We start from the raw sequence: 16941 nt of genomic DNA, 5'->3' as shown, positions 1-16941 counted from the left end.
TTAACCAATCACCTTTCAGTATACAACAACGGGCGAGCTAATAAAAAAAGTATTTCTCTACTGCATTATTTTTTCCATAATTCATGACAGAAGACCAGAAAATATTAATTAGCACGAATTAAACGATACAAGTCAATAAAATGCCAAAACATCAAAATGTAGTTTTAATATTTTCAGTTACGTTGAGCGAGGTCCCCCTTCGATATGTGAGCTCAATGGTACGTTCCGTGACGTATCCGGAAACAGCTTGAAAACATCCCAAACGCGCGCACTGTTTGATTTAAAGAAATAATTGAAAATAAAGAGGTAAAGTTAACCAGTCTGTACTGAATTCTGAATCGGAATAGTGTCTCATAACCAAAAGGTAATCGTTAAGTTGTCAGTCGAAGCGTTAAATTGTAAAAACGAGCAGTTTAAACCTTTGTTTGGCTAATCGCTAGCTAGCTGTGCACTTACAGATAGCAGTCACGTTTTAGCTCTTAGCCCGGTGACACTTTACCGTTATTAAAACGTTAATCACTTGACCACGGGAGCTGTTAATTTAACGTTAGCTCATATAAGGTAACGTACACAATATCGCTACCTTGTCTTGTGCCAGAATAATCCACTAGCTGTTCAAAATCTGCCTTGTTTTTCATGAGAATATTGGCCTAAAATCTGACTTGACTCCAGCTAAATTAGGGTAATATCCAAATTTGAATTAAGTGTATCTTTAGAAAACAAACTGCTTTGTGTGTTTAATGTTTGCCGAATTGAAGAATGACCAATATAGTTTTGTAAAAATACCTACATGTTCTACTAGCTATTCATGCCAATAAGAATATATAAAATACGCAGATATTTGAGTGAGGATTGGTCTGACGTACCTTTTGAGTGTCCCTGATTTAACTGTTTTAACCGTGCGCCTCAGAGGTCTAGGACCTATTTGATCTATGACAGCTAAAGTTATAGATCCATTATTTTATAGTCTAGAGCATAAATCGAAATATGGGCTGTCAGCATAATTCCCACATTTTTGTTCCACTATAAATTATGTCCTCACAAAAAGCCATACTTGAGGTCCTACTCAAACTCGGGGTGAGAGTTTAGTTTAGTTTAGTTGTATTTGTAAGTACACATGTATAAAAAAGGCTAAAGAGCAATAAAAGTTTAAACACTTTGCAGGAGAAGTTAGAAGCCAAAAGGGGCCCATTGAGATACCTCCCCTATTAAATAACTATAATCATTCAAGAGAAAGATAAAAAACAAAGATTACATCATTAATAAAATAAATAGTAAGACTAAGCAGTAATACAAAGTTGATAAAAATGTACAAATGACAAAAAGTTGGTATTTACAAAGTGAAATGCATTACAAATGAAACACTGAAGTTTTTTGCAAATTAGAGTCCTTTTCAGATGTTTTTTTTTAATAATGATCTATAATGATTTTCGTAATGGAAATAGATTGTTCCAAAGAGATGGATAGATGAATATTGACTAAGAGAATCCAGATAATATAGAAATATATACATGGCAACATATACAATCCTTTATCACTGACATGCAGTTCTATATTGTGAGACTGATTTATTGCAATATAGTGAAAAACATCTCACTATATATATATATATATATATATATATATATATATATATATATATATATATATATATAAATATTCAACTAAGGTGGTTTATTCAGCAGGCATTGTTCTTTTGACAGTGATTAATGTCATTTTTGCTGATCAATAGATTAATGGTTTAGTGTTGTTTTTTCTTTGATTTATTACAGTTCTAGTTCTGATCTGCAGCCAGCGTTACCGGGACACCCAGCATGCAGCAGGACTCAAGCCGCAGTCCCACTTACACTGTGACATGTGAGGACTATGTTCATGTGGTTGAATTCAGTCCTTTCACATCAGGTACCCCTGTCTCTCTCCTGGCCTATGGTGGAAACCAGTATGTGGTCGTGGGCACCTGCATGTTCCAGGTGAGAAATGAAACTTAACACAACCTGTCTCGTGTATTAACTCTGTACATGTTACGTATTACAGGGTTCCCCCAGCCCCTTAAAAAGCCTTAAAAGGCATTCAGTTCAATAATCTAAATTATGTCCTTTATTTGCATTAAATTGACTCAAATTCAACCTCAAAGTCAATAAAATACTTAATAACATTAATAAATACATGTTTCCACAGGAGGAGGATATGGAGATTGAGGGAGTTGAATTCAACGTCCTCCGAGCTTTCCATCATGAATTGCGTGTTGATGCTCTCGCCTGGAGCCCTGAGTCCCGGCTGGACAGGATACCAACTATCAGGTACGTCTACTTTGTTTCCAGCAACTTGTGGTCTGCAGGACAGTATGGTGGTAATGTCTGTCTCTGTCTTTCTGTATAAGTTGTTAGGGTATCAAAATAAAAAAATATATATATAACACTGTACAAATTACGTCACTGCTTCATAGAAAATAAATACTACCAATCATGACTAATCTTAAACGCAGTGTAGTCCAAGGTGAACGACCACCTGCTACAGCCATACTCAGTGAACAGCTTAATTTAGCGTATTGAGAGAAAAGTAAGTATACTGTGTTCATTTTTATATCAAAATTTTAAATGAGTAAAAACGCCAAAACAAACTAGTAAAAAGTTGGGTTTTTTTTCAATTTTTTTTTATGTTTTAATTTAGAGAAGGTAAAGCCAAAACAGGACTGCTACAAATCACATACGCACTCACAATATACAATGACATACCCACCATCATTTTTGTCCAAAGTCCCTCTTCAGCAGTCAGAGGGCCCCTCTAGTTGGCTCAGGAGCTGCTCTGTTGTGCCAATAGTGCCAAACTACTGCTTGGACGTGTAAAAGGGTTTGAATAAAAAGGTACACTAGATTTGGTTTCTGAAAAGGAACCTGGTTAATGATATGGGCTAAAATGAACATTATCTGTTTCATAACATTAATGTAGATTTTTTGTCCGCCTTCCTGATTTTCATATTGGTTAAAAAAATAGTCCCTGAATATCGTGCTTTTTAGCTGAAAACTTGTTCCTACCAACAGTGAACACAACAACTTTTCAATCTTATTGTTGCATTATGACTCAGTACTTGTTGAACCTTAACAAGAAAAGAGGGGACAGAATTTCTGGTTGATCACCTGTTACATAACCTTTATTTAATTTGGCAGATGGTTTTATCCAATGTTAGTTTATTTTTTTGGCTAAGTTATAGGTATTTTTTGTACTCATTGCCGTCTTCTTGTGTTTTTCAAAGAAATTAAGCCACTTTGCTGTGGTTTCAAAGGGTTAAGAACACTTTGACATGTGGACAGGAGGAGCTGGGGATAAAAACCACCAGTGGGCATTCCCCTTTACCAACTTAACCATCCATGTATAATTTGAAGTGGTGCTGACATATTTGCTGAGTCATTAATCAGATTAAGTGCTTACCTTATTAGCACAACTGGCTATTTTTAATAAAAGATGGTGCGACATCTGCAGCTCTCGTTATGTAAGAGGTCATCAGAGCATTGTAATAGGATTAGGAGGTGTCATATTTCAGCAACGTGACATCTCTGTCTTTAAAAACAACTATAATTATGCACAAGCACTCTTCTTGCGAGCAGAACAAGAGGCAGTTGTGGAGAAAGCCGCGCTGTGTGAAAGTAGTCATCAGCGCTCTCACTGTCACGCCGCAGCTGCCAGGATGTGAGCCAAGTTATTTCAGGTGGCCTTGGACAGGAGGGAAGTAGCCTAACTGTAGATTGTTAGAAAGCAAGAGTTTCCTCCTAATTGGAGCGGTGGATGGGAAGGTTCCACGATCCCCCCGGAGGTGTTTAGCCTTTCTGTAATTGAAAAGGAAAGGCAGCGATAATTCCTGGCCTTCTGTGGTTTACTCCACAGGGCCCTCGAGCCAGCGCTGTGACGTGCGCACATGTTATTGCGCTGATGACTGCCCACTCAGGTTCCATCCCTCCCTTCGATCTGCACGTAGCCGTGCCTTCCAGGAAAAGTACAGCGTTCTCACGGGCTTGCCTCAAGCAGGGGCCCCAGAGAGTGAGAGCGATGAGGGGAGGAGAGGGGGCTCGGGCTGCAGCGCTGCCACCAACCACCACAGCAGCTTGTAATTGAAGATTACTGAATCCTACAAAGACCAAACACTCCACACGTAACGACTGACTTCCACCAAATGCACAGATTTTTCACTTTTTATAATCACAAAGAAGCACATATGGGAAAAAAAAAGTCATTTCAGCATTTAATTTGCAATTTACTAATCTAATAAGTAGAATGAAGCCCACGATTGTGCACTAAATAAACCAATTTACTGCTTGGTGGAGACTAAAAAATGTGCCGTGGCATGGCTGGTCGCAAAGACAACTAACAGCCTCATTTAATTACTTTTTTGGTCAGTGCTATTGCACACATGTTGTGGCTGCACGGCAACCGACCAATCACAGTCCTCCTCAGAGCAGATTTGTTCAGCATACAACGGAAAAATCAAGCCTACAAGGAGTGAAGAAGAGCTGTTGTGGAAAGAAAATGTTACATCTGCTATTTGGAAGTATTTTGGTTTTAAAAAAAAAAGATGATGTGGAACAACAGCAGGGACTTTTTTCTCTCTGTCCAGATTCAGGTCAAGAAAAAAAGCTGCATAAACAACATTTTCTGAAATTATGGGGTTTTTTTTGTTTTTGCCAATACACAGAGGTTCAGGCTACCTTCCATTGTTCCCCCTCGGCTTTGCATGATTGTGACCAACCGGTAGGGGTTTCTAGAGAATTGTTAAGTACCCTGACTGGCTTCCCACCCATTTATGATTTGTAATTTATTCATTTAAGAAGGGCCAATGTACATCGGTACTCGATATACCAGCAAACCATCACAACACCTCTCTTTGTCCTCTTCAAACCACCCACAAACTTTAAATTTAAGTTGTTACATTAGGGGACCAAAGAAATTGCAGCTTCTGAGTATGAGCTGCAACCTTTGGAGCAGGGGGTGCCAACTGGTAGTTCGCAGTCCAAGAGCGGGTTGCGTAATGGACCCCAAGTGACTTCGTAAAATAAAATAAAACAATCAAACAATAACTCTATTTTGAAGTACAGGAACAGAGCTTTTATTTTGAAGTGGAATTTCTATTTACTCTTGCAATATGTTTGATTTCTATCTGTTTGAAGCTCCCATGTTGGTTACATTTTATTAAATAAATTTGAAATTAGGTAATTTATCGAATCAGTGGACCTTGAACTATTCCCCCGTGGCTAGACCAGTTAGGGAAGAGCAGCATATTTATGGCACAATATGCAGAATTTTAATTCTTTGCACTCAGATGTCAAGAGTTGACCCTGAATCAATGCTTACACCATATGTATTGCTTTTCACTGAAAATAGTGGTTTTCTGTTTTTTTTGGTTACTTTGTGCTTTCAGGTCTGTGTTGAGGTTTAGTTTTTTGATGATATCACATAGGAAAGCATGAACTCTTGTCTCTCTCTTGTGCTAAAACAATAATCACAGTGCTCCACAGCAACAAATGTCAAACTCACCGGTGTTTCCCTTGTAATAGTGACTTGTATTGTATTACCCAAGATTGTTGGAGATCAATAAAGAAAATGGCTTTGACATTAAAAATTTAAAAAAAGCAAAAAGAGCCAGAAAGTGTTCCATGCTTTCCTCCAAACTAATTTGTAGGGTTAGAAGGCCTATCCTAATATAATCTAATCTACTGTAGCAGTAATACCCCGAAGCACGTTAAGGGTGTTTGTAGTGACATCATGCCAAATCCATCTGTGCCTGCGACTGAAAATGTGTGAACCGCTGTCTGTTTATTCTGGTGATATGTGTGTGTTTTTCTTGTCATAAGTGAGTTAGTGTAATTGTGTGAATAATTGCAGGCGCTGGTGTATACCAGGGCTGATTAGAGGGAAAGTCCTCTGCCTGGCTCCGCGCAGGTTTTTGAACAGAGACATGCGTAAATGGCGTGAGGAATCTTGTTTTTCTCCGTGTTTATCTTAGCTTGCAATTAGAATCTCCCTGGCAGCGTTTCTACTGATCACCGTCCAAGTTTCTACCACACACACTGACACTCTCATCCAGAGGTGTCAGTCTGGGCGGTTTGCAGGCATGCATGTAGGAAGAGATGTCGTCTGTCATTGGGTCGACGCAGTCTGATTCTGTTTTGATGTTCTCTCTTTGTTTGTTTTCACATCCTCTCTTTCTTTTCCTCTTCCTCTCTTCTCCCTCTGCAGATTTTGCACCGCTGCAGCTGACAGAAAGCTACGCCTGCTGACTTCTGATCTTCAGGATAGGCATGAAGTCAAGGTAGTGCAACATCTGGAGCGCATTGGCCAGAACTGCGCTTGTCAGTTGGCATCAAACTTTCTCTACTTAGCACTGACATTTGGTACTTAGTGATACAGGAAATGTAGAACGCAGGGCCAGTGCAGTGAGCCCAAGTTTGCTAAAAATGTTTTTAGTTTATTGATCAGCTGTTTTTGTTTACGTATTGTTTTTCTGTACTGTTGCCTAGGTGATGGAGGGCCACACCAGCTACATTAACCATTTGGTGTTCGAGCCCACAGAGGGGAAACAAATTGCTTCCGTCAGTGATGACCACACTTGCAGGTCCAAACCGTTTTATTTCCATTTGTGTGTGTGTGTGTGTGTGTGTGTGTGTGTGTGTGTGTGTGTGTGTGTGTGTGTGTGTGTTTGTGTGTGTGTGTGTGTGTGTGTGTGTGTGTGTGTGTGTGTGTGTGTGTGTTTGTGTGTGTGTGTGTGTGTGTGTGTGTGTGTGTGTGTGTGTGTGTGTGTGTCTGTGTGTGTGTGTGTGTTCCCAGCTTCTGATTTTCAGTTCTGTTCTCTGTTAATGGTGCAGAAAGTCCTGACTGTGTTTCCACAGTGAAACATGATGCTAAGCACAACATGCGCCGGTGTGGCTGTGCGTAAGCACAGAGCTGCTTTGTAGCTTTTCTAGCTAATTGGTTAAATATGGAAATCCAATTAGCTGCAGAAAGATTTTCCTCTCTAAGGGGGACCTATAACAAGGTCCCCAAATTTTCCTTTTCAATTAACGCTAGAGGAGGGAAAAAGTGTGTCAGTAGCCAGGGTCATGTCAGGGACACCCCCTCTCTACATCAGCAGGCTGGTTCTGCTGCAGCTGTGTTGCAGCTTTGGGCCCTGCTCTTATTTTTTAAGTACAGTAAGTGGATAAACTCTGTTTAAGGTCCCATATTGTAAAAAAGTAAAATCAGATTTCCATTTTGTTCGTAACCTTTTGGAACCTGAGAAAATTGTTCTGATTTCTTTCAAAAACATTGGGGGAGGTGACAAGCTACTTAGCAAGACATAGTCAAAAAAAGGCTAAAATAGTTGAAAAGTTACAAAAAGATTTCCTAAAAATAAGCACAAAAAGAGGAAAAAAACAAGAAAATGATCCTAGAAAAAGTGCTGAAAATAAAAAAGTGTTTTTATTTTGTACTTTTTATAATATGTTTTTCTGTTACATATTTAAAATATAAATTATTATAAATATATAGTTTTCTATTTGTGCACTATTTAATAATAATCCTTTCCCCTTTTTTGAAAGAAATCTTAAGGTAAAATTTGCTGTAATTTGTGGGACAGTTCTTGCCAAGTCGGTCATTTCTTTTCTTCCCTATGGTTTAAAACCAACTTGCTCACTTTTCAAAGGGTTGTATAGCTTGTACAAGTCATCTGAAGGCAGCACAAGAAAACTGATCTCAGTCCAGGTTTCAAAGGGTTAATACAAAGCAGGTAAATAGGCTTCTGTGGATTTGTGATATCACAAATATACTACATTGGCTGTTTTAGACTTGTAACATAAATATTCAAAATGGGTCCGTTTGTTTTTCTGTTGGAATGTTGTGCAGTGTATCGCTGCATTAACAAAGTAGACAAAACATCAACCCCGAAGTTGATGTGTTTGTCTTATTTTGCACAATGAATGAATATTATAAATACTGAAAAACATTGTGTTTCATGTCTCCATCTGCTGGTGGGCCATCACAACAAGAGTATGCATAACATATTGTTAATTCCAGTATAGAGGAGACTTTCACGCTAAAATTAGGTGGAGAAAAAATGTATATATCGGCGTCAGTTATCAGCCAAACGAGCTGTTATATATCGGCATATCAGATATCGGCTAAAAATTCAATATCACTCATCCCTGTTTTCTACCCTGCTCGTCTCTCTCTCCCTCTCACACTATAATCTGTCCTTTCAAATAAAGGCAAAAAGAAAAAACTCTTAAGGAACAAAACACGTCATTTAATCCCAAATCATTTTAACCATAAATAACAGTAGCACCCGAAGCCAGGTAGCAACATCAAGCAGCGGCACATCGATAGTCGCCGACTTGATGATTGTCTTGTCCTGTTTCGTGCCTCGTCCTGCCGCACAAGGCCTCCACTCCGTCCACTCTCCTCTTCCCCAGCCTCCGCTGACCGGCCAGAGAAAACAGGAGTGCGCTCCATCTGCTGAAAGATTTAAATTCTGTCATGTTGAGAAAATATGGGACGCGGGAGGAAGACTGAGGCGGAACAAGGGATAGATCAAGTTAACAGGAGAGGACCTTCCAGTCAGCCCACACAAACTGAGCCTCGATATGAGAGGAGGAAACTAGTCCTGCAGAAAGAGAGGGAGGGGAGTGTTTGCCTGCATGTATAGGCTCATGACCTCTCCATCACTCTGTTAGGTTTGGCAGCCGTGCCTCTACTATAAGTTTGCTTAGCTTTGTCATCACTGTCCCCTGCAGTTGTGGGAACTCGGCCGCTGCCAATATGCAACCTGATGCTGCAGCATCTAGGTGGGGAACCAGACTCCACTCCCTCAGGGGAGTTTACATTTGGTTCATGTAGTCTAAACAGCTCACGGTATCAGTATAGAGGGAGCGGGGTTAGTGTGCGGCGAAATGTGCCACCTAGAGATGTAAAGGGCCCACTGCAGGAGCCTGAGAGGATTTGGGGTCGACTGAGTTCGCAGATGAACTCAGAATAACGCACACCTGCTGCTGCTGCATTATGTATATGCTTTAAAGCATTTTGTTCTGTTCCCAGTGATAATCCGTTTGTTTTCTCTCGATCCCTTATGTCGTGTAAGGGAAACAAATTACAGCTTGACATGCTCTCAGCCTATCTACTGTCCCAATCGTTATGAACTGACATACCCCCACAGCTCCACCTGTCATGTTACAAATGTGCTTGGTTTTAAATTCAGCTGTCATTGTTTTAGGTCAATGGACGTTTAAGCCATTTATTTATTATCTATTACTTTTAGCTAACCATGTTAAGCTTTTATCCACTACTTTAAGCTATTTTAAACATTTTCTGAAACTTTTAGCTATGTTTTAATTTTTTAGTTATTATTTTCTATGTATTTTAAGATTTTATCAATTTTACTTATTTCAGCTATTTATTACTGTCAGCTAACGTTAGGCTATTTGTTTCAGCTTTTTAGCCATTACTTTTTGCTTTCTGTTTGATCTGTTTTGCTATTATTTTCAAGCATTTATCAATTACTATAGCTATTTATTTTTACTTTTAGCTAATGTTATCTATTTCTACTATTTAGCCATTAATTTTAGCTAATGGTAGCTAAAAGTAATGGCTTAGCAGTTATCTATTTCAACTGCTTTTCAACGTTTAAGTTATCTATATTAACCACACATCCATTACTTTTAACTATCTATTTTAACTTTTTTTGCTTTGATTTTCTATATATTGCAAGAAATTATTTATTGCTTTTATCTATTTCAACTATTCATCCATTACTTTTAGCTAACATCTATTTCAGCTGTCTAGCCTTTACTTTTGGCTGTCTGTTTTAGCCGTTGAGTTATTATATTTAGCTGTCTATCAACTGTTTTGATGCATATGTTTAGTTATCTTTATCAACTACTGATCCTTTTACTTTAAACTTACTTTAATGTCAATATGTTGTGTTAATGTGTTACGATGTGGTAGGTATAGGGTGTGCAGTCTGAATAACTTATTGTTAATATTCAAAAGATCAGCTTCACACCCAATTGAAATCCTATTTTGTGTGTTCATTGTGGATATACTTTTTCAGTTAAGCTACTCTACAATATTTCCACGTGCTGTATCCCCTTGCAGCTATAAGTAACCCCTGGGGTTCACGTTTTCCTGGTTGTGAATCAACCTTCTATCAACTATAAGACAAACTTTTACATTTGTGTACATTTATCGTTACAAAGCTTTATAAAGAGGTCCCTGGACTCGCCAGGTGTATGGGAGAAACAAGCCAACCCAATAAACATGTCAAATGCTTTCACATGAGTCTGTCAAAATCAAAAGTTGAGCAGGTCCTGAAAATAAAAAAAAGATGCTGATGTGAACATTGTGCACCTCAACGTGAGCGATCCCTTGACGCACTGTGATGGGATTATATTGTTTGACTCTTCCAGTTCTCTCCCTCCAGAGAGTCACCTCCAATTATTTACTCTGCTCTCTACAATAAATTAGATAACACAGCGCTATCGGCATTTCCCGTTTTCTCCACTTATGGGAAACATTGAAAATTGCTAACGCTCCGGCCGCGCTGTTTTCTCACTCAGATAACACAATACAGGACTTCAGATGTCCTTTTCAACTCTGATGTACATGGAAGCAAAGTGTTATTGCCTGATGCAGTGTTATGCAATTACACAGTGTTTTATCAGAGGCGGTCACGCGTGTTTTCGTGTCTCATGTCTTTCACCTCGTTTGGCGAAGGTTATGTTTTTTTGGGGAGCCGGTGCTCTCCGTTTGAAGGGCAGAGTGGTTGACCACAGTTTGGCCGCTGGTGGTGTAGCGTGCAATTGAGCTCTGCTTGGCTAGTGGTCTGAAAGAATAGGGTTTAGTCGTTGTTTTCCTGGTGTGGTCTGGGGGTTTTTCTTTTTTTTTTCTGCTCAGCCTCACTCATGCTCCACGGTGGAGACTCTGGCTGAGTCGGCACATGGGCAAAGGAAAGACGCCCAGAGTTTCGACAGGGCTCTATCCTGCTGCAGGGGAGATGAGGCAGGAAAAGTTGAGTGTTTACTGAGGTCTTCATCTGAGACGGGGCATATCCTCCCCTACACCGCACCACTGAGGACATCAATCTCTCCAACAACACACTTGACATTTAGATGGTGTTTGGAGGTACTTTTTGGGCTTTATTAGATGATGTCTTCTGCATGACCTCATCAGTCAGCGCCTTCCCATGCTTCACAAGCGTTTGTTTAATATTCCCAGAAACACTTGCCCCCCTACACCCCCAACCCCACCTTTTCTTCTCGTTCAGAGATCGTTCAGATGTGGTTAACCATAGATCCAGGTCTCAGAACCCGCAATTCTCCCCGTCCAAGTGATTCATTACATCCGTGGTCTTTCTCAGCTGCTTTTGCTATCATAGATCTTATTAGCTTTAGAATCGACTATTATTTAAATGAAGATTGGTCATAATCCTCACACGAGCTTTGGTTCTTGGTTGGCGTTTGCTTGCTTGTTTCATTTGCACAAAGTCAGATGCTGTTCAACTTCTCTCCGCTGCTCTTCCTCAACTGACGTGCATCCTGCTGCCCTCTCTGTACTCCGCAGAAAGTGAATGGCAGCGGGCCGCCCACAGCGAAACATTTGCTGTAATGTGAGTGGAGCGTAACGCCGACTCAGGCGAGGGTGATGCCCCCCCACCCTCCCTCTCTCCTTCCTCTGCTATCATAGCTCAATGTAATGTGAGGCTGGCGTTTTCCCCGAAAGAGGAGTTCAGCATAAGTCTGTCTGTCTTCACAGCTCAGGGCCCAGATCTGAGAAAAGAGCCCCTTTTCCCTGGAAAAACACGAAGACCTTGTGCACAACCAGCAGAAGTTAGATCAATTAGGAGCAAACATGGACTTGGATGAAAATATGTTGTCTATCATTTCCAACGCTGTCTGCAGTAACAGCCTCTTCATTGTGTGTCTTGTATAAAAACTTGAGCATGAATTCTGTCCAAAAAAGCATCAGAGGAAACAACTAAATGCATTTTTAATGCCTCTGCACCACTGATAGCTGAGGCCAGAAGCATTATGTTTTCAGGTTGTTCATCCGTCCCATTTGTGTGAACACGATATATATTAGGAAAACCAATGTCTTTAAATTTGGCACGAACGTCCACTTGGACTCACTGACAAACGATTTAGATTTTGGTTGTCAAGGTCACTGTGACCTCATTCATCCTATTCTTGTAAACCCAAAATCTAAGAATAATCGCAATATATAATAACACTTAAGGGATTAAGGGATTTTTTTTTTCTTTTCAAATTTGGCTTAAATTACCACTTGGACTCAAGGATGACCGATTAGACTTTTGTCGCTCAAAGGTCAAGATCATTGTAATCTTGTTTGTCTTACTCTTGTGAATGCAATATCTTAACACCTTGAGGGAATTTCTTAAAATTTGGCACAAACTTTTGCTTCGAATTTTGCACGAATGTTGACTTGGACTCAAGATTGAAGTGATTAGAACTTGGTGGTCATAGGTCGAAGTCACTATGACCTCTTCTGTGTCACTCATGAATGTGATATCTCAAGAACGCCTTGAGGGAAGTTTTTTAAATTTGGCACAAACGTTCAAAAAATGAACTGATTAGTTTTACTTGTCAAAGGTCAAGATCACTGAGAACTTGCATACATCTCATTCTTGTGAACATGATATCTCACACACGTTGAGGGAATTTTCTTTAAAAACTGGCACAAATGTCCACTTTGAGTCAAGGACGAACTGATTAGACTTTGGTTATCAAAGGTCAAGGTCACTGAGACCTTGCATCTGTCTCATTCTTGTGAACGTGCTATCTCACAAACACCTTCGTAAAAATTTCTTCAAATTTGGCTCAAATGTCCACTTGAACTTAATGATGAATTGATTCGATTATGGTAATCAAAGGTCAAGGTCACTGAGATCTTACCTCTGTCCCATTCTCTTGAATGTGACATCTCAAGGAGGCCTTCAGGGAATATCCTCAAATTTGACACAAATGTTCACTTGCACTCAAGAATGAACTTATTACATTTTTAGTGATCAAAGGTCAAGGTCACTGTGACCTTATTTAACATGTTTTTTGTCATAACTCAATAATTGTGTGTTAATTCTGTCAGAATTTCATGACATGGATGTAAAGTGTAACTGCACCTTGACTGGAGTATGGAGGCATAATTGTAGTTTAAAGAATATTTTGGCATAAGGTCATGAAGGGAGCTTGAGACCTTCTATCTGTGGGGATCGAGGCTGTGCGTGTGTTATATTAAGGCCACCTTGGCGATGCCATTTTCGTTTTGGATCAAGCACCACAAAGGGAGAAACCTTCGGAAGGTGAACTCCTTTTAGGGAATTATGTAAGCTTCTCAGGGTAGCTCAAATGCTGACGCTATTTTTGGAGGAGCTCTAAAACCCCATCTTTGTTGTTAATTAAGAGGTAGTGGATTTTGTTTTTAAGGCCAAGAGGGGTTCACACATCAAGTCGAATCAATCTGTAACATTGGTAATGAGAACTGATTAAAAGTACAGTGTTGTTTCCCCATTCACAAGAACTACATGGCTTCTCACAAAGCTTTCAGTGTAAAATAAAACACATATAACATTTAACAATTTTACAAATATGGTGGTACTGGATCATACAATTGACCCATCTTACCAGTGTTACTTTGATTCATCTTGATTTATCTCTGCAGGGTGTGGGACCTGGATGGAAATGAAAGCACTACACTCAGACTTCGCTCTCCTGGCATCAGTGTGTGCTGGCACCCAGAGGAGGCCTTTAAGGTAGGATGGCTTTGATTCAGGTACATGCTTGTATACTGAGTACTGAGTTAGTAACTTGTCTACATGCAACTTCATACTGTATTTTAATTACATAGTCAGGCGTGAGGTGTAAATGTAACTAAGAGACACTTAAACCCCTAATTAGAATGTACATATTTTTCCTTTTACCTGAAGTGCTGTTTATTAATCTCGATTGTTCTGGTGTGAGTTACTGAGTGTTGGAGATATCAGCCTACTCTAACATTTTAGAGGAGGCTGATATCTCCAACACTCAGTGGATCTAGATAGCACTTGGCTTGATGTGTTCAAAGCAGCAAGAAAAACCTATGGCATTATTATGACTTGTGGATATTGGGGGAAAAAAAGAAGAAATAATGGAAAAAAATGTTAATAAACAAATAAATACATTAAAAAGTTTACTTTTTAATGTATTTATTTGTTTATTAACATTTTTTTCCATTATTTCTTCTTTTTTTCCCCCAATATCCACAAGTCATAATAATGCCATAGGTTTTTCTTGCTGCTTTGAATCAAAAATATATAAATAACTTAATATTTCAATATATAATAAAAAAAAAAAAAAAAACCCAAAGTAATTCAATAAAAAAATTAAATATTTAATCAAAATAGAACTTTAAAAAAATAATTAAAAGAAAAAAATTAAAATAGCATATAAAGAAGATTAAATACATTTGAAAAAGTCAACAGCAGTGCTCGCTTTCAAAGACAGTTTCCCTTGCATTGAGCACATCTGAGGGCCAAAGCTTTTAGAGGAGGGCAAGATGTGGAAATTGTTTAAATGGGGGTTTCTTTCTTGATAGCAGTCATGGAGATGTATTTGTTTTGAGAGCGTGAGAGAGAAGTTCAAGCTCTGCTTACTCCTTTACCTCTGCACACCTGAAAAGTCACAGAAATTGACCATTTGACAAGCTTTGGGGATGAAGCCCACCAAACCCTTAAGCATTGAGGGTGTACAACCTGTTGAAAATGTTTCCCTTTTTCTGCCTCTGCATGCTGCGACAGACTCGGCATAACCCAGACTGAGAATAAGTGCAAACTGGAAATAGATTAATGAAAACTAAGAACTGTATTTATCAAAAAAAAAGTTGTGCAGCTGTTGCAGTGCAAAGTAGGAGAGAGTGCAAGTGGAAAATATGCATGAGAAGAGGCAATGTCATATTTCAGCTTAAGGTTAGTGTATATGGTTAATTCTAAATGTTCAGCAATTATGTCGATGATATTGCACTTTATGTCTCTTAAATCAGAACATTCAAATAATCACAATCCAGAAGAGGGATTAAACAGCTGCTGAGTTGGACCAACATGGCAACATGAACCTATATACTGGTTTAAATGACCGTCTATCCTCTCCAGTTAATGGTGGCAGAGAAAAAGGGAACTATTCGCTTCTATGACCTGGTGACCCAGCAGGCCATTCTGTCACTGGACTGTGGTCAGTCCCCACTCATGTCAGCAGACTGGTGCCTCACAAACACCATCAAAGTCGGGGCCGTGGCGGGAAACGACTGGCTCATCTGGGACATAACTCGCTCCAGGTAACCGGGGGAGCGTGGGTAATTTACCATTGATGCTGCATGATGTATTGATTTGGGATGTTGTGCATAACATGATGCTTTAAACCTTGTTGCATTGTTTGCAGTTACCCACAGGAAAAAAGACCAGCCCACATAGATAAAGCACGATTATTCAGGTAACAGAAGTTATTGCTTTATTTTTGCTTATTGTTTTACAGATTTTCTCCTGGATATTATGTAAAACTACATGTCCTTAAAACATTTTAAAATTTCTTAAATTTAATCTCATAAATATTGGACACTAAAAGTCATTAGTCTAACAATTTAAATGTCTAATTACCACTCACAGTTGATCTAATTTCTTTTACCCGTCTTTTAATTACTAAATAAAACCTTCCTTTGCACAGGACCTCATATATATTATTTAACTTTGTACTTACTCAGATAATTTATCCAAAAAGTAATTTTAAATTTGTTAAATATCATCTTAAGGATTAAATTTAGGCACCTGATATCTGCACACACCCTGTTTTTTTGGTGGTTAAAATATGTTTCGCTGCTGCCGCCATCCACAGCAGCACATCGCTGAGCTTCAGTGACGGTACACTGACTGTAAAAAGAACCTCATACAACATCACTTGAAAAGAAAAATCCAACCATTCCTTTAAGTCAGCCAGTTTTGGGTGCAGGTAGTTAAAACATCTTCATTGATTCATATCGATCTCCAGCTGTTTTTAATGATAACTTATAAAGAGATGCGCTCTTCTTCAGGTGGTCTCGAGCCAACGAGAACCTCTTTGCCACCACTGGATGTCCAGGAAAGATCTGCAGTCAGTTACTCATCCACCACCTTGGCCACCCACAGGTGATTAAGATGCTTCTCACACTCCAGATATCTCTGTTTTCGATGTTCTCCGCAGCTCCGATCTCATGTCACATACTGATGTCGTTACAGCCGGTGAGCATCGGGTCGGCCACGGTCGGATCTGGCCTCAGCTGGCACCGGACGCTGCCGCTCTGTGTGATCGGTGGTGACAGGAAACTTTGCTTTTGGATGACTGAAATGTAGACATCTGTACGGCACCTTTCACAGCGGACAGCTAAGTCCAACTAAATGTTTCTATTCTAGAAAATGTCAAATAAAAAAAATATTTTTCTGAGTATCTGCCGAGTTAGTTTGGAATTTGAAATTGGCTTCATCTTTTTAGCTTTGTTCTTTTTTTAAAATTTCTGACAACCCCTCAGGTTAGCTGCACATAAACAGCGGGCCGGTCGGATCTCTGCGAAGAGCTCGTTTTTCTTTTCTCTTAAGAGTAAGTTACATCAGCTGTCTGTAATGTCCTGCCAAGAAAGCTGGGCTTCAAAGGAATGCATCGAGGCGTCGGTGCCAACTCCACCAGTCAACTTGATCATCTTATACAGGTGTTCTCGCTCTGAATCATATCTGTAATATATCTTTGTATGGGCCGCTCCACCTGCTGTGGAGTACAGAACATCCACAGGAAGGTCAGAGTGGAGGTCTGGCCGAGCTCCAGCTGCTGGACAAACCCTGCAGGGGAGCTTGTAAGTGCGATCATAGAAGAGCTTTGAGGGCCGTTTCAGGTCGTCCCCGACCTCGGTGGCATG

At 39.5% G+C, this 16941-nt stretch overlaps 1 protein-coding gene across 4 annotated transcripts in view; it reads left to right on the top strand.

Annotated features, from left to right (window-relative positions):
• nup37 (nucleoporin 37) overlaps window positions 1-16483 on the top strand; it is a 30071-nt gene extending 13588 nt beyond the window's left edge. The window contains exons 1-10 of one of the 4 annotated variants that reach the window (XM_042511792.1): window positions 230-306; window positions 1773-1970; window positions 2179-2300; window positions 6229-6301; window positions 6510-6604; window positions 13690-13780; window positions 15155-15336; window positions 15441-15491; window positions 16087-16180; window positions 16271-16483. In XM_042511792.1, the coding sequence (XP_042367726.1) occupies window positions 1815-1970; window positions 2179-2300; window positions 6229-6301; window positions 6510-6604; window positions 13690-13780; window positions 15155-15336; window positions 15441-15491; window positions 16087-16180; window positions 16271-16384 (978 nt within the window). In that variant the 5' untranslated portion in view covers window positions 230-306; window positions 1773-1814 and the 3' untranslated portion in view covers window positions 16385-16483. The other 3 variants (XM_042511793.1, XM_042511791.1, XM_042511794.1) reach the window with 3 other exon arrangements.
• The last annotated feature ends 458 nt before the right edge of the window (window positions 16484-16941 follow it).

This window comes from Plectropomus leopardus, chromosome 22 (genome assembly GCF_008729295.1).
Source record: "Plectropomus leopardus isolate mb chromosome 22, YSFRI_Pleo_2.0, whole genome shotgun sequence".
Classification (NCBI taxonomy): domain Eukaryota; kingdom Metazoa; phylum Chordata; class Actinopteri; order Perciformes; family Serranidae; genus Plectropomus; species Plectropomus leopardus.
This window is presented reverse-complemented; position numbering and strand designations above follow the sequence as displayed.